General features: G+C 47.8%; 1 protein-coding gene across 1 annotated transcript in view; it reads left to right on the plus strand.

Annotated features, from left to right (window-relative positions):
* Window positions 1-1,207: 1,207 nt before the first annotated feature.
* Window positions 1,208-13,921, plus strand: part of DOCK2 (dedicator of cytokinesis 2) — a 417,766-nt gene continuing 405,052 nt past the window's right edge. The window contains exon 1 of the mRNA XM_068534609.1: window positions 1,208-1,262. Within this exon, the coding sequence (XP_068390710.1) occupies window positions 1,220-1,262 (43 nt within the window). The 5' untranslated portion in view covers window positions 1,208-1,219. The remainder of the gene's footprint in view (window positions 1,263-13,921) is intronic.

A 13,921-nucleotide genomic window follows, 5' to 3' on the forward strand; every position in this document is an offset into this window, starting at 1 on the left:
TTCAGACTTACCTAGCCAGCTCCACGTACATAAGCCAATTCCTTGCAATCAATCAATCAATCAGTCAATGAACACACGTATATGTCCTACTGGTTCTGTTTCCCTGGTGGAATCCTGACTGATTCAACTGCTCTCTATAAAAAATACTACCCAATTTGTGCTGCTTGACAACTGAAAAGGAAATAACTTTAGATAAAGTGAAATTAATAGTTTGCCATAGCTGCCTGTCAGCTGTGGTATTGCCTAATCTATCTTATTGACTCTCTGGTGCAAATCAGAAAAGGGCTGTGAGAGTTATGAATAAAGAAAATTCAGGAAGACTTTCAGTCTTATCACTGTGGTTCAAAGAGATATTTTTGCTTCTCAATAGGGTCTATTCCCAGAGCATTTTCTGAGAAATGTCTCCATTAGCCTTTACTCTAGGACTCATTTCCCAGGGTCCACTGTTGCTGGCTATTAGAGCACCCTTGACTTCCCGGCATTGTTGATAAATTCTGTGCTTGTATATTTTCAGAGGAGAGTTTCCTGAGCTTTTATGAGATTTTCAAATGGGTCGTGGCACCAAAAGGATAAAACTCCAAATGACCTCCCCTCCAGGTGGATGTTTTAACTCATATGTTAACTACTGCATATAATATCTCCTCTAGTCCTCACAGTAACTCCTGGATGTCACCTGCTGCATGTTTTGTCTTCTCTACTTCCAGCAATAATCATATGAGGTAGGTACCAGTATCCCATTTTACAGATGAAAAACACTGAAGCTTAGAAAAATGAAGTAATTTGTCCTAGTTGCATAGCTATAAAGCATCAGAGACTGGATTTGAACCCACATCTGACGCTAAAGCTCCTGCTAGGTGGGACGGAGCTCGGTTTAATCACTAGGCTCAGTTACCAGGGAACTTCCTGCACTTGTGGCGATGGCCTGGGTGACGCCAGGTATCTGCTTGGCCTCTGCCAGCTTGCCTGGGCAGGAGACAAGTTGGAGGTGGCCCCTAAGCTTTGTGGGGGCTTTCTAACCCCTAGCCTTCTACTGTGCCCCTGCCCAAAGGGAGGGAGGAGGAGGAGGAGGAGCGGGTCACCCTGGGGAGGGGAGGGCGGGCCCTGAGAGGGAGTTTGAAAAGAGGAAGGAAGTGGGGCCCGGCAGAACGCCTAGCCACCCCCTGGCTGCTTCCCCACAGGACGGCGCGAGGTGCCTGCAGCCCCCGCCCCCGGCCAAGCCATGGCCCCCTGGCGCAAAACTGACAAGGAGCGACATGGAGTGGGTAGGTGTGGGCATGGGGTCCTCAGCAGGGAGAAGGGCAGGTGGCCGGAGGACCGCATAGGAAGAGGCTGGGGAGCCAGCGGCGCGGACGTGGGCTCAGAGCACTGACTCAAGCTTTGAGGGTGCAGCGGCTCCCTCACCCTGCTCTGGGGCCAGCTGGGTAGGAAAAGGGAGGCAGGGGAGAGGAAGGTGGGTGCCCTGCCCAGCAGGCTACGCCCAGCCCGCTCCCTCTCCTGCTGCCGCCACAGGGCTATCCTCTCTCTCCGAACACTTTATGCATTTCCTAGACGGGTTCCAGCAGAGCTCTTAGCAGCCTGGCTCTGCGTCAGGCTCCTGGCATTGCAAGGACTCCCTCACCCCATCTGGAGACTTGGCCTCTTGGAGGGAGAATCATTCTCTCCCTTGGCTGAGCCTGGCCTGGCCCAACATGCCTCCCTCCCCCGCTGCCCAAAGCGACACCCATCTGCTTGCTTCCCCTGCCTGTTCCTCCTGGGTCAGATGACCCTTATTTGGCAGAGCATCCAGAGGGCTGTGCAAGCTAGGGGCGTAGGGCTGGAGGGCCAGACCCTTCACTCAGCCCCAGAGGGCCCCTGGGGAGAAAGGCTCCCACCGGCTTATAGGGGCATATCCAAGAAGCCAGCCTCATCAGCTTCAGCCATCTGAGCTCCCAGAGGCCTCTGCCTCAAGCTCAGGGCCGGAAGTGGTGGCTGGGGGAAGGGAGGCTTCAGGTACTAGGACTCTTTCTACTAAGTGGCACCCGTGGTGCAATCCCCATAGATTCACTGTGGTTTTCAAATAAGTGTGAATTTAAAAACCACTCTGTGGCTTGCTACACAGGCAGATACCAGATACCGCCCTCAGAGATGAGGATTGAACAGGTCAGATGTGGGAGGGCCCAAGGGCCAAGAGTAGAGAATGATGTGGGGAACCCCAAGGCCACTGCTGGAGAAACACTGTCCTGGAGGGCTCAACACTTATCCATTCACTTACTAGGCTCCAAGCACTGTGGAGTGTTTCAAGATGAATGGTCCCCATCCAGAGAGCAAATAATATTCCATACGCTGAAGGAGGCTCAGTTTCTCTGTTTCTCCACCTATATTGAACTAGACTCAGTAACTTTTGAACTTTAAAGCTTCTCTAACTCTGGCCCTTCCAGGCTGAAACACTGCTCAGGCGAAGATGGGGACTGATCAATTGAGCAGACCATTATAGGTGGAGGGACCAATGTGGTCTAGGAGATGAAAGCTGGACACAAAGGGACTATATAGGGAAAAAAGAGCATATCCAGCAAAGAAGAGTTGTAGCTCTCTTCGCCTTGAGGGGAGGGTACGTTGAAGGGAATGGTGACGCTCAAAGTAAGTTGGAGCCACATTTTGGAAGGCTCTGAGTGCCAGGCTAAGAAGTTGAGACTTTTTCCATTTAGGCCATGGGGAGCCATAGAGGGCTTCTGAGCAGGGGAGGGACATGAGGTTTGTGCTGAAGCCAGTGTGGAGGGAGGCTGGGTGGACAGAAGAGCAAAGGCGCCTGAGTGGCAGACAAGGGATGGTATTGGTGGTCCAGGGTAACCAGGGCAGTTAATGGGGCAGTTGAGTGTGGCGGAAGAGTCCTGCCCTCTGGTCAAAAGGCTGTAGTGTGTTCCTGCTGTGTAGGCCCTGTGCTGTGGTGTGAAGCTCATGGGCTCTGGTGCCTGCTCTTGGATTCCAGCTTCCAGTGCTTCCCAGCCTTGTGAGCTAGACAAGTTACTTACTCTCTCCAGGCCTCAGTTTCCTTGTCTGTGTATTGGGAGTAATAACAACACCTGCTTCCCAGGGTTGTGGGAGGACTGAATGATAATAATCCGTGTAAAGTGCCTGGAATGACAATCGTACAAATCCTCACTAAATGTTATTATTATTTTTAGCCTTTATTCTCTGCTTAGGAGCCTAGTTCAGGAAATGACATCACAGGATGGGAGGGGGCTACTGAATGAAGTAAGGTTTTCACCCTCCCTTGCAGAGGAAATCCCACCTGTGTGCTCAGAGACTAGGAACTCTGTTAGGCTCTAGGCTCAGGGGATTCTTCTGATGGTATAACTGAGAGTTTTAATGCCTACCTGTGAAAATTCTGTTTGGGCGTGGGAGTCAGAAGGTGTATGACCCTTTAGGGGGCCATAGAGCACTTGGTAGGTGTCTACTTATCAAAGGATCTCTTTTTCTCTGCAGATGAATGTCAGAGGTAAGGAAGGTAATCTCCAGCCCTCCTCTGTAGACTCCAGGTAGATGGAAGGGAGGGGCAAGGCTTAGGTTATGACGAGACAGGGGACTGGAGTCACCCAGCAGAAAGAACCGTGGCCTGAGAGTAAGGAGTCTGGGTTCTAGTTCTGACACTATCATTTTTGCAGGCAGGTCTGTGCTCTAGTTTCCTCACTGTAAGTCTAGGTATTAATACTTTTGTCTTTCAAGACGTTCTTTTAGAGGAGTATCTGAGATAATGAGTATGGGGGCTTGGAGGAAAACGAAGAGCTAGAGCCATGTAAGGATTAGGGGGTCCTTGGAACATCTCCAGAGTCCCAGCCAGCCTAACACAGGAAAACCTGAGCTTTACTTTCCCATTTGGTTTCCTCTTCCTCTGGCCTAGCTGACAAGGGCTGCTGGTGTCTGTTTGTCTCGGGGGCTGGCTTTTCTGGGGACAGCTTCATCACCAGAACCGCTTGGCTTCTTTCTCATCTTACTGTCTGGTGAGCAGCCAGGGTGAGCCTCGTGTAGATCCCTGGCCAGGTTCTTTTTTACTTCCTTGATGGAGCTTTAAAATGTGATCCATTAGAGTTCCAGAGAGGACCTTGGGTAGAAGTGGGTAACAGTTTCCACAGACAAGACAGTGTAGCTATGAAGAAAAGACACAGCCTCTGCCCTTGAGGAGATATGGGTAAGGTTAGAAGCTTGGGCTGTGAGTTCAAATCTGGTCCTGTTTCCTCATCTTTCCTCATTACTCCTACTTTATGTAGGAGTAATAATGATAATATGGGTCTCATGAGATCATTGCGAGGATTGAACGGGGTAATGCATGAAAAGCATTAGTAATGAGACTGGTCAATGAAAGTTAGCGACTGAGGTCAAGGGGTGTACCTAATAGGTGCAGAGCCAAGAGAGACAGGTAATACGCCCTAATGCCAGGTTCAGGACAGTCATGCCTTATAAGAATAAGTAGTAGTTCATGGTTTACAAGACCCATTCTCATGCAGTATCTTTGTCTGGCTTCAGAACATCTATGTGAGGCAGCGTATTATTATTCTCATTTTACAGATGAAGAGTTGCAGAGTTCACATAACTTGGAAGTACTTGGGCTGGGCCTTAAATTCAGTTGTCTTCGGACACCAGACCCTTTGCACAACACTAGGAGGGAATCTGGGAGGAGGAACATCATAGACAAAGGCAGGAGGTTGGAATGGGTGTGGCTTTTGGGTCAATTAATAGTCTGCTTTGGTTTTAGTGGATGTTTGTAGAAATAAAAAATAGTTGGAGAGGTAGATTATGGTCAGGTTGTGAAGGGCTTTGAGTGCCAAGCTTATAAGTTTGGGCTTCATTTTGTGAGCAGTGGAGTTTTTGAGCAGGTGTGTCACCTGTAAGAAGATAATTTAATCACTTGGGAGGGGGGCAGGGGTTAGACATAGAGTGGAACAGCAATGGGTGACAATTTACCTGTCTGCTGACTGCCTCATTAGTTAATCCCACAGGAGTCCCCTTATAATTAACATTTCCCTTTGGCTTTTACTGTCTTAATCCTCTCTGCCTGAGACTCTTGTCATTGGTCAGAGCTTTATTCTTGGAGGAGGCAATGGAAGACAGAAAAGGAGGACGTAGAAAGAGTAAGTAACAGTATCAGTTAGGGATAAGTATGACTACAGGTGACAGAAAATGTCCAAAGTAGTGGCTTAACCAAGCTAGAAGCTTATTTGTCTCTCATGTAGAAAGCCCAGAAATGGTCCCAGAAGAGGTGGTAGCGTGGCTCTCTCTGTCTCCTGCACGGCTTCCTTGGCACGAGGCTTCTGCCTTTTGAACGAAACTGGCTGCTTAAGCCTCTCTTGTCAGGTCCACTTTCCAGCCAGCGAGAAGGATGAAAGGAACAAGAAGGGCATGACCCTGCTCATTAAGGACACTTACTTGAAGGCCCACTGGACACTTCCTCTTGTATCCTGTTGGCTTAAAACCTAATCACATGACTGAACCTAGCTGCAGAGGAACCTGGAAATGTAGTCTGCAATGTTAAGCGGCCATGCACCCAGCTAAAAATCCAGTGTGCATTCCTGAGGAAGGAGGGGAATAGGATATTAGGGACGATATTTTAGTTTTCTCAGGCAGCCATAACAAAATACCACAGATCGGGTGGCTTAAGTAACAGAAGTTATTTTCTCACGGTTCTGGAGGCTGGAGTTCCGAGTCCAAGGTGCTAGTAAGTTGATTTCTCCTGAGGCCTCCTAGGCCTGCAGACAACTGCCTTCTCCTTGCTTTGTCCTCATATGGTCTTCTCTCTGTGCATGCTCACCCCCTGTGTCTTCTCCTCTTCTTAGAAGGACACAAGTCCTGTTGGATTAGGGCCCCACCCTAACAGCTTCGTTTTAATTTAATCACATCCTTACAGGCCTGATCCAAATATGGAGCTTCAACATGTGAATTTGGAGCAGTAGGGAGGACAACAGCTGGGTTCCTGACAGTTGACCTGTGGTCTGCGGTATGATATTTAGGGATCGTAAAAGAAGCCTTCAAGGCAGGGGTTCTCAGAGGGTGAGTGCAGAAGAAAGGTTTGCTTACCCTGAAGCTGGGCCTGCTGGGTAGATTTGTGTAGGGGCTTCAGTTATGCTCAGAAACCTCTTCTCCGTGCAGATCATCTCAAGTTATGGTTGTGTATCTATGTGTGGTGCTGGGGAGTTATCGCTTGGTTCCTTCGGAGGGCTGTGAGGGACAATCTAATCTGTCCCGTGTCTCTCCCCTAGCTTCGAGTGGCTTGCTGGTTGGCAGTCTTTGGTGTCCCATGGCTTTGTAGAAGTATCACCCCAGTCTCTGCCTCTGTCTTCACGTGGCGTTCTTCCTGTGTGTGTGTGTCTCTTTCCAAATTTTCTGTTTTAATAAGAACACCAGTCATGTTGGGTGAGGGCCCACCCTAATGACCTCATTTGAACTTTATTACCTCTGGGAAGACTATCTCCAAATAAGGCTGCATTCTGAGGTGCTGGGAGTTAGGAATATAACATATCTTTTGTTTCATGGGGTGGGGCACAATTCAAATCATAACAGGCTCTGCAAAAGTTGAGAAGGGGTCTGTTTTGCATCTTGATTGGGGAATACGGATGAGTTCGAGACCTCTCCCTGGTCCAGGGATGCAGGTGATGCTGTTTCCTGGACAGATCTGGTCCATACTGAGATGGACAGGTTTGGAGCGCGCAATGGATGATTGAGTCCCTTGCAGCACAGACTCTTATTACAAGGAACAAAATCCCCTTAAAGTAGTTCAGTTAAAAGGTATGTGGTGTGTAGCTGTATGTGAGGAGGGAAGTGGTGTGTTTTAAGCATCAAGGGAAATCAAACAAATCCAGGAAACATGAGCAGCAGTCCCCTGGAAAGGCCTGTTCTGAGGAGACTGGAAAACTCTGCCTGTCTTCTCATGGCTTCCCAGCTGCTCTAAACTTATGAGCTCTGTTCTCCTTTCTCTTCTCCCCTTCATAACTTTCATATTCTGAGAACACCACAGTGGTGGCCCCAGCATGCCACCTACCTCAACCTGGCATGACTTTGCAGTGCCAGCACCCTCTGAATCCTCTCTCTGTGTTTATTTGTTCAAAGTCCTAAGAGAGAAGATCTGAGTGGACTGACTCACCTTTTCAATAAAGGCCCCGCAGGTCAGAGGTCATCACCAAGCTAAGAATGGGCCCCACTCTGAGCAGGGTGCTGCCTTTTCCAATACGCTGTGGCTATGGGGTGGGGTCATGAGGCTTGCAGGAGTCGTGGATGGGGACAGATTCTTGGAGTAGGAGGCATGAGTCAAACATGCATCCCAAACACACCCAGGGCAGAACTCTACTACAGAGGGACCGCTTATACTGCTCTTGTTGCCAGAGTTAATAGCTAAGGAGGAGAGAGAGAGACCATCATTTACTCACCAACTTGTTCACTCATTCACTCATTCATTCTTCATTTATTTCTTAAATATTTATTGGGCATTTCCTATGTGCCGGGCACTGCGCTAGACGGTGAGATTACTAGAATTTGGCCAATATGGTTCCTACCCTTTTGGAGCTTATAGTCTAGTGGGGAAGACAAAAAGAAACTTGTGGAAAAATCAGTAGGCATATCACTACAAATCGTGATATGTGCTCCTGTAATAAATGAGTTTGTCTCATGAATGAGAGTATTAGAGGGAAGGAATCTTAAATAGGATGGTCTCAGAAGGCCTCTGAGGAGCAATGGGGAAAAGATTTGCCAAGGAAATGCTTAGAGGGATCTTAGTACGTGTATCTTGGCTATGGAGGCCAATTGTATCTTCGGGCTGGTCCCCAGAAATTAGTCTGGTGCAACAAAAACACATGGATTGGAAGTCTCATTCCTTCCTACCACCAATTCTTAGGTGCCTGGGCTGCCTACTTTCGGATGCTTCAGCAACTTGGGATTGTTTAGGAGTGCCTGCTGGGCTGACTGTTTGAGTCCATTGAAACAGATTGTCCTAATCCCTAGGTTTATGGGAACTACATTAGTTACTGGCCATCTTGCCCCCAACCATAATGTTTGAGTTTGAATGAGCCTTGCCAGACTGTGTTTGCTAAGCTCTGCTTCCTGCTGAGTTCAGCATCCTTATATTGCTGCTATGTTTTGAGACAGACAGTGTAGTCACCATAATATTCTGCTAATTTCTGGACCTTTGGACTTTTTTTTTTTTTTTTAAGATTACAGGCCTTTAATATTCAATTACACATGGGTGCCACAGTCTGAGTTTTACACCATATGTTCTGCAAATGGTGAATGCTAGTGCTTATTGCCACCCAACTCCAGAGGAATCTGTGTGGAGGCACCACAAATGTTCCCTTTAATAGGCACTCTCTCCTTTCATTCCACTTTCTTTAATTAGTGTGAGTTGAACAACAGTCAGGCTGAGTTTGTCAACATCTTAAGTCTTACTTGGTTTTTAGTTCTCCTTGGAAAAAGTCATCCTTCCCTTGTCCTTCTGTCCCCACTAGGACACTGTCAGCTTCTGCACTGATTTAAAGCTGTGCAGGAGGGGGATGTGACTGACAATGTGGACGCTTTTCCAGACCCCTCTCCAGACATTGCCCCAGGGCACTCAGTGTTCCCCTGACAACACATGATGCCTTGGGTCCAATCCTAAACCAGGATGGTGAAGGGGACCTAGGTGGGCCATGTGACTTGCATAGATGCCTCAGCATCCAACACAGGGTCTGAACAGAGCCAATGCTGAGCAGGCGTTTGTTGGGGTGGATTAAGTGCTAGCAGTGTCAGGTCCCAAGCGCCCATGACTGCTGCAGCAAAGGGGCACACCTTGTGCAAGCTGGACCCTGAGGATTTGCCCGGGAAGGGGGATTTTGCTGCTTGCCTTACTGGCGGTGGCGACAAGGTAGTTGTCTCAGGAAGAAGTGTTCCAGGAAGAATAAACAGCCAATGCAAATGTCCTGAGGAAGAAGCCTCTCTGATGTGTGGGAGGCCACTGTGAATGGAGTAGAGTAACCCAGGGCAGAACTGTAGGAAATGAGTTCTCTGAAGAGAGGTTGTATTGAGCAGTGCCTGGTACATGTTATAAGGACTTTGGCTTTTACTCTGAATGGAAGCGGGTGGGGCACTGTCGGGTTTGAGAAGAATTGCAGAATGTTCTGTCTTTTTTTTTTTTTTAATTTGGTTTTTAACTGAAGTATAGTTGATTTACAATGTTGTGTTAATTTCTGCTGTACAGCAAAGAGACTCAATTATACACACACACACACATATATATATTCTTTTCCATTATGATTTATCCCTGGATATTGAATAAAGTTCCCTGTGCTATACAGTAGGACCTTGTTGTTTATCTGTTCTATACATAATGGTTTGCATCTACTAACCCCAAACTCCCAATCCATCCCTCTCCTGCCCCCTCCCCCTTGGCAACCACTGTTCTGTCTTATTTTAAAAGAATTATTCTAGAAGTTTTATGGTTAGTAGATAGCGGGGAATTAAAGGTGGAAGCAGGGAGGGCAGTACGGCAGTCACTACAATAACCAGGCAAGAAATGGTGGGGGACCCCCCCAAGGATGCAGCAGTGGAGGAGGTGAGATGTGCTTAGCTGTGTGTGCTGTAGGTGGGCAAACGGGATTTTCCTCATGGATTGGACATGGGTATGAAAGAAAGAAAGTAGTTAAGGCTGACACCATGGTTTTGGTCTGCGCAGCTGGGAGAATGGAACTACCTGCAGGACTTCCTTAGTTAGTCCCCTGATCTAAGTTGTCGTCGACATTGTCATAAACAATAACATTGCCTCAACTTTTTTCAGTCCAGTCCATTTATAAAGCACTTGTGGTACCATGTTTAACCCTCACGGCCACCCTGAGAGATGGGTACTTTTTTAATTAATTAACTAATTAATTAATTTATTTATTGGCTGTGTTGGGTCTTTGTTTCTGTGTGAGGGCTTTCTCTAGTTGCAGCGAGCGGGGGACACTCTTCATCTCAGTGCGCGGGCCTCTCACTATCGCGGCCTCTCTTGTTGCGGAGCACAGGCTCCAGATGTGCAGGCTCAGTAGTAGTGGCTCACGGGCCCAGTTGCTCCGCAGCATGTGGGATCTTCCCAGACCAGGGCTCGAACCCGCGTCCCCTGCATCGGCAGGCAGATTCTCAACCAGTGCGCCACCAGGGAAGCCAGAGATGGGTACTTTTATCTTCATTTCATAAATGAGGAAACTGAAGAGCAGAGAGCTTTAAGCTCTTGCTGAGATGCAACCTCTTTCCAGTGGTTTTCTTACACCTCATCCCTGGAAGAAATGTCTTCTGCTTTATCAAAATCTTCATTTTTCACCTTGTCTTTTAGTTGTGTGACTGCAGGTTGTCTCCCCCACTGGATGGCTTATTGTCTGACGGTAGAGCTCTGTTGGGGGTCGAATTTGATTCCATCTGGCTCTGTGGTACTAGCAGAAACATGGTAGGTTTCTGCTAGTACCACGGAAGGTACTAGCAGACAGGATCATCGTTATTGTAACGCGAGACCCTTGGGAATCCAAACACTCCTCCTACAAAAACATGCACATGTGCAGTTTTGCATTACAGTTTCATTAAGGCCCATTGACGGAAGCCAGTTAAGGACCCTGCTAAAATATACTCAGTAACTAGATACAATAGCTACAGCCAAGGCGTTCTGCCCAAGGTGTGAATCCTTAGATCTGGGAGTGGCCAAGATTAAGAAAACTATCTTTATAGTCTATTCAGATCAATTAAGTTCAATGAACCCATGCTAAGTTATGGTCCTGAGCTGAGTACTGGGGCCCAGAGCTGAAAAACACAGTCTCTGCTCTCAGGAAGCTTATGAGCCAGTAGTAACCTCTCCTTCTTTTTGCTTTAGGCAGCAAAGAACACTGTTATTAGTACTAATGTCCCCATTTCTCAGGTTGGGGATGGGTGCACCCCTTACTTCAGGTCACTATGGCTCCTGCTGTCACCCCCATCGTATTTCATTGTAGCCTTGTGTAGAATTCTCTGGCTCCTCCATAGAATGTAAACACCATGACCGCAATACTGTGTTTCTTCTTCTCCCACACAGAGTGCCTAGCACAGAGCAGATGCTCAATTAGTAGTTGTTGATCGGATGGATGGGTGGGTGGGTGAATGGATGGGTGGGTGGATGAATGAGTGGGCAGAAGGTGGGGGATGGAGAGGGGAGAGAGGTTGGAGGTTTTACACTTTCTGGTAGCCTCATAAGATTCAGATGAGTTGCCCCATCTTGCCTTCATCTCCTCACCCTTACCCCCTTCCCTGTCAGCAGGCTAAGTCCTAAGAGAGAGCACAACAATAATTGGGGTGTTCTTGAATTCTGCTCCAAACACCTGGACCCCTGTAGTTGGCCACCGCACCAAGCCCCATGGTTCTCACCCTAGGACTCACTGTGACTGTGCACCCGTCAAGCTGATTTCCCCCCCGTTCTCCTTGCCCTCCCTCTGCCCCTTCCTCTCTCTCTAGTCTCAGTTCTTTCATGGGGCCTCTCTTGATCTCTCTTCTCTGAGAGCACAGCTGCTGTGCCCCGCAGCTTAGCCCTTTTTAAAAAAAAGGCAGCCTCTTGTTTCTTGTGTGTTCATTTTGTCTCTTGAACTAGATTTCCCAAAAGCTCCAGGGGAGCAGGAGCCATCCTCTCTCATTCCACTTTTCTAACCTGTCTCACTCCACCTTTCTAACCTTCCAGATACTGCCTGCATTGGAGATTGGGGGCTGAGAAATCAGCCCTTGGTTTCATCATAAAGCCTCTCTTCCAATTCCAGCATGTGAGTGTGTGAACGTAGACGAGTGTGAGACAGTGTGTGCGTGAGTGTTTGTGCACGTGTGCCTATACTGGGAGCACTGGGAAGGAGAGGGTGAATCCCAGCATGATGTTTTAGCAGGACTCATCAGCCTTGACACTGTCGACACTTGGGGCCAGATAGTTCTTGTTATGGGGCTATCCTGTGCTCTGTAGGACGTTTAGCAGTGTCCCTGACTTCCACCAGCTAGACGCTAGGAGCTCCTCCACTCCCCATCCCTGCCTCCCCTACCCCCAGGATTGTGACAACCAAAAATGTGTCCAGACATTGACAAATGTTCCCTTGGGGGCGAAATTGTTCCCAGTTGAGAATCACTGTTTTAGAGGACTCATGGGAATCTCAACTTCCTTCTTGTTGGCTGGGAATGTCACCTTGGCTCACCTATGGCAACCTGTAAGGTTTTTAGGAGGATCCAGTAGGGGTCCTAAAGCACCTGGCAGGGAGCAGGTGCTAAATACACCTCCACTAGTGAGAGGCAGTGTGGTGTAATGGTTGAGGGTGTATGTTCTGGAGCCAGCCTGCCTGGGGCGAAATCCTGGCTCGCCACCTTCCTAGCTGTGTCGCCCTGGGCTGTTCACTTCATCTTACACTACCTCAGTTTGCTCATCTGTAAAATAGAGTTGACCATAATTGCACCCACCACAAGATTAAATAGGTGACTGTGGGTAAAGTCACTGGAGAAGTGTCTGATACATAGAAAGTGTTCCGTAGAGGTTGTAATTCTTGTCCTCTCCTGGTCAGGGGAGGAACACCGCCTCCTCCTTGGTTCCCTCTGGCTGTGATTCTCCTGCCTCATCCACTGCTGACTTGCACCGGGTGTGAGCTCTGACCTCGCTGCCGCAAGCTTCTGCTGGGTCATCGCATTCACCCTCCCTGATGCAATGTCAGGATGTTGCCTTGGTGCTGCGGCTGTCAACACCTTGCCCAGAGACTCCAGGCAACCTGCTTGTATATTTCAACGAATGTGTTTCACTTGAATCCAAAGTGGACCTGCTGGCTAGTTCTGTTTCTCCCTGGAGTGGAGACCATCCACTCCAGGGAGAAACAAGTCAGTTCAGGGACTAGAGAAGTGAGCTTCAGGCAATTACATTCTTTTTCTCCAATATTGTTTGTGTTCCTCTTATGTAGCTACTTGTACAAACTCTATTAACACTTGGTGTTTGCTGAAGCTTTTGTTTTGAAACACATCAGCAAGTGGCAGGGCCCCTGGTGAGGTACGAATCCATCCTGAAGGGTCACAGGACACTTGATGGCTGCGGTCAAAATTGGCAGCCCAGCTGGCTCAGCATCTCAGCAAGTAATCTCAAGAAATGCAAGAAAAAACTTAGAAGAAGAGACACACCTGCCCTTCATGTTCGTGTTCCTTCAGTTTAACAAGTATTTATTAAAGTTCAGTAAACATTGATTGAACTCCAACTGTGAGCCAGATGCTGTTCTCAGCACTGGGAATTCAGTGGCCGACAGGCAGACTCAGTCTCCACCCTCGCTGAGGCTGAAGGAGACGGGAAATGAACAAGTCTAGTACATACATATATATACACACACACACAAACACACACATACATCTACATATATACTCACACACACACAATAAATCGTGACATCAGCGATGGGTTAGTCAGGGAAATAAGGACTTTAGACTCCAGTCTGGGTTTGACTCCACTTTCTACCACTTTCTAGCTGTGTGGCCACGGGCAAGTTCCTTAATCTCTCTTTAAGTTTCTCATATGTTACGTGGAGGGGAATACCTTGGAGTGTTACGGTGAAGATTAAATGAGCTGGTACAAGTAAAATGTGAGGAATTTTGTCTGTCTTATTTATCACTATTACCCAATACTCAGAACAGTATCTGGCACACAGTAGGTGCTCAAATGAATACCTGTTGAAAAATAACATGTGCTTGGTACATAGTATGTGTGTTTACCATTTGTGGGGCATCAAGCAGTATATGAAGTGGTTAGAATCCAGACTTCTGGATAACTCTCTTATTAGTTAGAGATATTAGAATAAATTGTTTATTCTCTCTCTGCCTCAGTTTCCTCGTGTATAAATCCAAGTGAAATACTGTACTTATCTCCTAACATTGCCCAAAGCACAGAGACCCCCAACCCTATTTGTTTCTGTGAGCTGCATGCTGTAGC

This window comes from Eschrichtius robustus, chromosome 2 (genome assembly GCF_028021215.1).
Source record: "Eschrichtius robustus isolate mEscRob2 chromosome 2, mEscRob2.pri, whole genome shotgun sequence".
NCBI classification, from domain to species: Eukaryota; Metazoa; Chordata; class Mammalia; order Artiodactyla; family Eschrichtiidae; genus Eschrichtius; species Eschrichtius robustus.